Source organism: Arachis ipaensis, chromosome B9 (assembly GCF_059453495.1).
Source record: "Arachis ipaensis isolate K30076 ecotype BB chromosome B9, ASM5945349v1, whole genome shotgun sequence".
Lineage (NCBI taxonomy): Eukaryota > Viridiplantae > Streptophyta > Magnoliopsida > Fabales > Fabaceae > Arachis > Arachis ipaensis.
The window spans coordinates 6,085,091-6,093,616 of NC_142444.1; the positions used below are offsets into that span (position 1 = coordinate 6,085,091).

The 8,526-nt window shown below is 26.5% G+C and overlaps 1 protein-coding gene across 1 annotated transcript; it reads right to left on the reverse strand.

The window, feature by feature from the left end:
* Window positions 1-983: 983 nt before the first annotated feature.
* On the reverse strand, window positions 984-4,850 carry LOC148543600 (IAA-amino acid hydrolase ILR1-like 4). The gene is made up of 4 exons (XM_016319033.3): window positions 4,369-4,850; window positions 3,560-3,685; window positions 1,856-2,305; window positions 984-1,600 (listed from the first exon to the last, which is right to left on the reverse strand). The coding sequence occupies exons 1-4, from the start codon at window positions 4,729-4,731 to the stop codon at window positions 1,205-1,207; spliced, it is 1,335 nt and encodes a 444-aa protein (XP_016174519.1). The 5' UTR covers window positions 4,732-4,850; the 3' UTR covers window positions 984-1,204.
* Window positions 4,851-8,526: the final 3,676 nt, after the last annotated feature.

Consider the following 8,526-nt stretch of genomic DNA (forward strand, 5'->3'; position numbering starts at 1 on the left):
TAATTATAAAAAATTATTTTTTAAAAATAAAAATAATTAAAAAATAATTTTGATTTTATTTTTAGAAATTATTAAGAATAATAATAATAAAAAATAATTAAAAAATAAAAATAATTATAAAAAATTATTTTAATAAAAATAACCATAAAAATAATTATAGGAATTTTTTAAAAAATAAAAATAATAAAATAATAATTATAAATATAATTAAAAAATTATTTTGGTGTTATTTTTTTAAAATTATTTTAATAAAAATAATTATAAAAAATCATAAAAGAAAGAGAGAATTATTTTAGTATTAGATTTAATTTTCTTGCCATGTATCAATATTTTACTTGTAAGTCAAATTCATGTCACCTTTAGTCACCAAAACTAAAATCACCAAAAAACTTATATATATATATCACATAACCAACTCAATTCAATACTCATTCGTGCTATTGCACTTTATTTCACTTTGTTTTCAATTCTCTCTGAAACCCTTTTATTATAGAGCTCATTGCGGTCAACCATGGCCGTCCTAATTCGACTTCCATCTTCTCCTTCTTTTTCTAAAGCTTTCATGTCCTTGATCAAATTGAAAACGTACACTTACAAAATGTGGCAACAATTAGTATACACGTTATCAATAATGTCCATGAACTGCAAGATAGATCATCTTCGTCCTAACAAAATCTCTTTACAATTTAATAATGAAACTAATCTGGAACAGAATCCAAAACTTTCAAAGAATGGAAGCAAAAGGATTATTATCTCATGATCTGATTGCCAATGCAATTTGCTCATATCAAGTTTGGTCCAAAATCACAGGATATTTTGCAAAGATCTCCAATAATAAAGTTTAATCTCTCAAGAATCAATTGAACTCCATCAAGAATACTTGAAAAAAATTTCACCTATTGTGGATTCACTCGCTGATATTGGTCATCCACTGCCTCTTGAGTCTTGATGATCATGTTTCGGCCTTCAATGAAAGTCTTACGGAACAATATGCAATGTTCATGTCCTCCATTTTCACAAAGAATAATTCTATAACTTTAATTAAGGTGGAGGTATCGTTGTTCGATATGATTGATCTCTTTTGCAAATCTAAATTAGACACCGTTCAAGTTTTTTTCAAAAATACAACATAACAATCCTTTATTAAAATCACTTTTTTTTTATATTTTCGTAATCCACCTTATTACAATTTCGTTCTTACAATTTATAATTCATCATGATATTTCCCTCCCACCTTGTTGGCTCCATCATGGTTTAGAAGATAAGTAGTAGCTAAGGAAGCATGAAGTGCAGCACCATAGGGTAAAGCATCTTCATTGACAGTGAAATGTGGTGAATGCAACGATTGTAGTGGTTCACCAGTGAGACTCTGCATTCCAAGCATGAAGAAGTAACCAGGTAAAGCCTCTTGATAGAATGAGAAGTCTTCAGATACTGTTACAGGTTCCATCCCATGAACATTATTGTTTCCAACAACTTTCTTCGCCACTTCAAGAAAATGCTCGTGCAACTTGTCGTCGTTTATGGTTGCCGGATAGGACGGTTCATGGAAGTTGACCTCCGCGGTGCACCTATGGACTGCCGCCTGTCCGGTGACAACCTATGCAATGATATTAAACAGTTTAATCAAATATGTTGAAACATATTTATGTCATACCCCTGATAGTGACATGCAATTGCCTTTATTTAAAGTTGAAAGTCGAGAGTCGTTAGATAATAATTTAGTCAAATATGTCAAATCATCTGACGGTTCTTAATAATTTGACATATTTAACTAAATTGTTATTTAACTAACGACTCTCGTCTATCAATTTTTCGCGAAGACAATTATACGTGTGTTTTTACCGTTATGTACCTGGTGAATGCGCTCCTTCAAACGCGCGATGCTTTCAGGTAATAAAGCTCGGATGGTTCCTCCAAAAGTGACAGAATCTGGAATAACGTTGTATGCACCATCTGCATGGAAATTGGCAACCGTGAGAACCTGGGGATCAAGAGGATCAGCTTCACGAGAAACAAGTTGTTGCAAGTTGACAACAGCACTAGAAGCTGCCAAAACGGGATCAATGGCGAAATGAGGCATAGCTGCATGGCCTCCCCTTCCATGTATAGTTGCATCAAACATTGCAGTTCCTGCCAATAATGGACCAGCCTTAGATGCCACGTGTCCTACGGGTAATTCACGTACCGGCGCCACGTGCAATCCAAAGATGGCTGACACTTTGTCTAATACTCCTGACTCTAAGACTCTCTTTGCCCCTGCCCCTCCTTCCTCTGCTGGTTGAAAAACAAGAACAACGGTGCCCTATATATATAGTCATGGATTTGTCAGAGGGTGGAGAATTATGATGCCATGAAAATTGGAAGAATATACAGTTTCACAAAATTGGTTTAATTTCTAGGGATTGTGATGACACACAAAAATGTTTAGTTTATATAAAAAGAAAAAGTATTACAATGAAAATACTAAACAATGTGAACAATAAATATATCGGATGTTCTTTTTACTAAGTGTACAGATGAATATTCTAATATTAAAATTTAAATAAATAATTTAATTAAAAGTGTAGTGTATTTTTATTTGATTGGTGGTGTTCATGTTGTTCAAAAAAATTATTAATTACCTAACATAATCCATATAAAAATCATCCGTTACTATGTAATTAATTTATTTTTCATATATATATTTTATATGAATAATTAATTTAAATATTGATCTTTGATGTATAGGCATGACGGATTATACATGTGATGTGTGAATAGTGAGAAACCTATGGGGCCAACCTGGGACATGGTCTCTAACACACATATAATTGGTATTTGTTTTTTTAGATTTTTTTTTCTTGTTTATTAAACATAATTTTAGTATAAAATTTATTTATTTTTATTTTTTAAACAATAGTTTGCAGACACAAACAAGTTAATTATAATAAAAAATTAAATTAAAAACATTATAAATTAAAAGAAAATAATTATAAGAACTTGATCCTGTTATAATTTTCTACTATATGCGAATATATTGTTTACAAATAATATTGAAATATGGAGTAATAATTAATAAGCTCCCAAAGTATTATTATAATTGTAGAATTTTTGTATTGGATAAATTAATTTTTAATAATGAAAAACTAATAAATTAGTCTACATTTTTTTAAAAGATGAGACATATTAGTATGTAATAATTAATATAATAAAAAAGATATTAGTTTTTATATATGTTTGAAATTTTAGATGATTTAGCCATTCTATATATCAAACTTTTTTCCTAAATACCCCAAACAAAATCAAAGATCATTAATTTTGTCAGTTTTTAAAAAAATTTACAAACTAATCTGTCATTCTATTTATTAAATACTTATATATCAAATATTTAAAAAGGTTAAGTATTAACGAATTTTCATTAAGGACTTATTTATTTATGTGCAAAAAGTTTTTATAAAGAACATATTTTAAGTGTTTACTATAGAATAAATATTATATTTATTTTTTTCTCTCTCAATAGCATTTTTGTTTTATTTAACTTGGCTTGTTAATTATTAGTTAAGAAAGAACATCATACTTTTATCTGATCTTCATGTTGTTTGAGAATCTTAGCAGCACCAAGAACCATAGCTGTGTGAGCATCATGGCCACAAGCATGCATCTTTCCAGGCACTTTACTCTTGTGCTCCCACTCCACCATTTCCTAAGGTTACATACAACAACAGTCGTCAACAAGTCAATGAGTAAGTGACATGTCACATCCATCACAGCGATACTATATATATATTCAATTAAATATTTTTTAATTATTATTTTAATTTTGAACAAAAAAAAAATACTTAAATGGGTAATAAGTTACCAAAATAATAGTATCCAAAAGTTTATAGGGTTCTCAAAAATAATCTTTAAAAATACTAACAACAAATTAAATAAATTCTTGAATGATTTAAAAATTAAAAAAAAAATTATAAATAACATATTTTTTTATAAACGGTAAAGAAATTTTTATATTTATCAAACGATTTATTCATTATTTAATCCAAATTTTTGTGGTAATATTGAATTAGAAGGTGCACACAAAAAATTAAAACAAAAATTTATCTTTAAATTTTTATTTTTCAAAAAAAAAAATTGGTGATTCACAATAATTTTTTTAAAAAAAAATACTTGATATAAAATTATTAAATTTTAAAAATAAAAAATTTATTTTTTAATAATATTTATAAAAAATATAAAATAAATCGATATACATAAAAAATTGAGTTAGTTTGATAAGATTATCTAAAATATTTAATAAAATTATATATCCAACGTCACTACCGAAAATAGTAATATATATAAAATGATAAATCATTTTTTTGTGAATAAAATTATTTTATAAGTAACCTGAATAGGGAGACCATCAATATCAGCTCTTAAAGCAACAAAAGGAGGTTCTCCAGTTCCAATATATCCAATAACACCGGTTTCAGCAACTGGATGCTTATATGAAATTCCCAATTTGTCCAACTCTGCTCTTATGACCTCACTCGTCTTAAATTCCTCATAGGACAATTCTGGGTACTCATGAATCTTTCTTCTGATCCCAACCATCCAATCAAATACTTCAGGACTCTTTGCCAAATCTAGAAATTTTGTAGAGATTGACGATGATGTATGTTCATTGTTATTTGAATCTGAGAATATGGGTGTTGCAACAAAGACGTGAAAGATGATGATGAAGAAACAAAAAAAGTTGAAGAAACCCATAAGGAACGGATTTGTGTGTGAAAAGAGAAAATGGAAGTTCAAATTACTTAAAGCAAATAGCTACTGATGAGAGAAATTAGGTTTAGAATTGAAGTGCAAGGTTGAATTGAAGGATTGAATAATCAATGTATGTGGTCCATATTTATAATACAATGGTGCATCAGTGCATGCAGGACATAACGATGCAATAAAAGACAACAGTGGCATCATTGTAATTACCATGTACAGTGATGACTGATGAGATAAGAACACGTGTTAAGTATTGCATTCAAAGATTGTGTAATGCTTCTTTTATTAGTCATGTAACATTGTTCATGTTCTGAATCTATTGAGTCAGCTAATTTACTTTTTTTTTTTTTTTTTGTATTTTTTAAATAAAAATTAATAATTTTTTAATATTCTCCTTTTTTTTTTATTGAAAAACCCAATTCAATCTTACTAAAATATTTTTTTATTTAATATTTTATGCAATAAGTACCATTTTTTGTTAAAGGTTTTTAGGCTAAAATCAGAATTTTATTTTTTTTTTGTTAAATAAAAAATAAAAAAATAGATGAGCCAACTCGTTTAACCTATTATAGTCTAGTCATAAATGATCCAAATTTAAAAATTAAACCTCATATAAACAAAGAAAAAAAAAATAAACAACCCACCTATATAACCCACAAATTTAAGTAGGTCGGACTGATCCGTTTGACAATAATAATAACAACAACTACTACTACTGTTAATAATAATAATAATAATAATAATAATAAAATTTATTTTAATTTATTTTATTTTATTAATTTTTATAATTTTATCAAATTTATAATTAATTTTTTTAATTTAAAAAATTTTAATTAAATTCGTACCATTTTAAATTTTATAATTAAGTCCTTTTATACAAAAATTATTAAAATTATCAGAATATTCTAAAAAAAGCCGTTCAAGTTTGCAAATTTAATTAATCCTTAAGCGTGAATATTTTAATTTAAAAAATAATATTTTTTAACTTATCATCATCAATCAATATTACTAGTTCAAACAAATAAATTTAAATATAAAATCTAAACTTCTCTAGTTTGTCATAAAAATAAGTCATAAGTCATGAATATTTTCATCCTCCTTAGTCATAAGAAATAACAAATGTTCTTTTATGAGGATAGATCAACTCAAATTTATAAAACATGCAATATATATATATGCACCCTTTAAATATGTGAAAAAAGCTCTCAGATACTCAAAATAACAAGCAAAAGAGAATTAAATTTATTATATATAAACTACAAGACATAAGCGGGGTCCCTAGCGAAAAAAAAAACCTGGACTAGCTAGTAGCTCGCTCTATACTCAATTTGTTTTTAATAGAAAAAGACTTTGACAAGTGCAATCTTAACTCAGTTACAAATTAATTAAGATTGCATCATCAACTTTTGGTACCTTGACATACAAGCTGCTGAAATTGGCTAGGAATAGATAGATATTAGGTGAAAGCTAACAACCAAATTAAACCAAACAAGTGATAATTCAGTTAGATCGATATATAATATAATTAGTCAACCAAATGTTAGCTTAATATAGATAATAAAGTATATATTCTGTAAATTTAAATGGGGAATGCTAGGGGCAAAAAATGTACAAGTGTCCTTTAATTAAGCTGTTATTGAAACTGGAGTATTATATTATATTTTTTTGATGGAATAATATCTTGCTTAAACCACTTAAATTTTTAAATAAAATATAATATATAGAGTATGATTGGGTAGATGATAAACTACTACATGTGGGACCAACCTATTTCACAATAATCAGGAACTGCATGAGTTGGGCTAATTTTTTTTATATTAATTAAATATATGTGAAATATATTGTTATTGAAAGATTTGTTGTTTTTTTTATATAGTGTTTTATTTAAATTAGACGGTCTGATTTGTTTAAAGAAAAAAAATAAATTATAAATTAGAGGATCCGATTTGTATTTTTTAATTTTTTGTTTTTTAAAATTAAAATCGGACGGTCCGATTTTAACATTAAAATTTTTTTTATTTTCGAAATCGCAAATCGTACCGTCCGATTTATGATTGTTAGTTTAAAAAATGAAACAAATCGAAAACACCAAATTATTTAGGCCATACCAATATAAAATTTATCTCTTCTCACATCATTGTGAGATACACTCCTCTCTCTCACGTGAAAAAGAAAAAGCCCATGAGTAGGGCCTGGGGAGTTACATCTTATACATTGCAACATTATTGATTGCTGGTTATTGGAACAATAGGGAAATATATAATAATAATTAAATTTACAATAATGGAGGAAAGCACAATGTGTTATAAAAGTATGAGACAACGCAACTACTTTTGGCTTCATGCATCTGGATTCTAGAGCCTCCCATTCCAATCGATTTATATCACATGTTTTATTCCACATCCTCATTATTTTGATCATGGGTACAATATAACGCTGATATATAAGCTACGAAGAATAGGCTGCATTTGTTTTTCTAACACAGTTTGAATGAAAATTTCATCAATCAATTGTTCTATTTATCTGTCTATATAATAATCTTTACTTGATCTAAAATTAATTACGTATAAAATTAACTTTATCTAATTTTGTATTTCTTCTTTCAAAAAGACGATTTTGACTATCAACTCTATTAATATAAGATGTGACAAAAAATTCAATTCTAATTCAGCATAAAAAGTTTAATTTTTATCCATTTTTAGTTAATTTGTATCAAACAAAAGCTCATACGGATTACTCAATTGCAATAGTTACAACTCTAATTTCTGAAGAGGGGACCTACTCCAAGAGAAAAAATTATCAACAAACTGTGGAAATTATTGATTTGAGACAAATTAAAGTCACAACACAAGCACAATATATAATTTTTTTTTCTGTTGTCTGGACACGAGGTCAATAATTGTAGGCAGGTATTATGAAAATATCTCTTAAGAATAAATGGTTGAAATTAAAAGATGGTCCACTAAAATAATATTTAGTATATAAATACAATATGACGTAATTTCAATATCTATTTTCTACTATAATTTATAATAATTAATAAATACTAAACAATTAACTTAAAATTTAGTATCAATTTCTTGTAACAGTCCAATTTTATATTGCACGTATTAAAATATTATATTTATTTGGACACCATTAAATTAGTAAAAAAAAACTTTTTTAAATGATTTTTTTTATTTTTTAGTATGTTTGACAAATTTTTAATAGTAAAAATAAAATCACTAAAAAAATTAAAAAAATATTTTTTTTAAAAAGTTATAATTTATAATTTTTTTAAAAAATATATTTTTCACATAATAAATGAACAAAAAGTATTTTATTTTATCTTATTTTATTTAAATATAATTAATAAATAAAAAAATTATATAAAAAATTTAAACATAAAATCACTTTTACTTTAAAAAAAAATATTTTTTAAAAATAACATCCAAACAAGCCCATTATCTTCACTTCACAAGTATGAAGTATCTCACCAATTAAATACAATAAACTACACAGGTTATTTTCCTTGTTACTTCTCTTCTCTGGTGCAATGAGAGAGCTAAAACTAAGCTCTCTCTAAACTTGAAAATTGTCTTCTTTAAATTTTTCTTCTTATTAGGTGGTCTTGGCAAAACAACACGTGTTATATAAGAACGTTTCTAATTTTAAATAGACACATACATATAATTGTTTGGGACATGTTACTTTGCACGATTGTCTTTTCCTGTATCTCACGTTCCGAATGATGCCAAAATATCATGAATTAAATTCATAATGTTCAACATTTTAATACTTTTATAT

Bases quoted from the DNA above. Each gene is read 5' to 3' on its own strand.
- LOC148543600 (XM_016319033.3), bottom strand. From the start codon at position 4,731: ATGGGTTTCTTCAACTTTTTTTGTTTCTTCATCATCATCTTTCACGTC. The intron at 2,306-3,559 runs GTATGATGTTCT...CTATATATATAG, and splicing joins AACATGAAGATCAGATAAAA to GGCACCGTTGTTCTTGTTTT. The intron at 1,601-1,855 runs GTACATAACGGT...ATCATTGCATAG, and splicing joins TGAAGGAGCGCATTCACCAG to GTTGTCACCGGACAGGCGGC.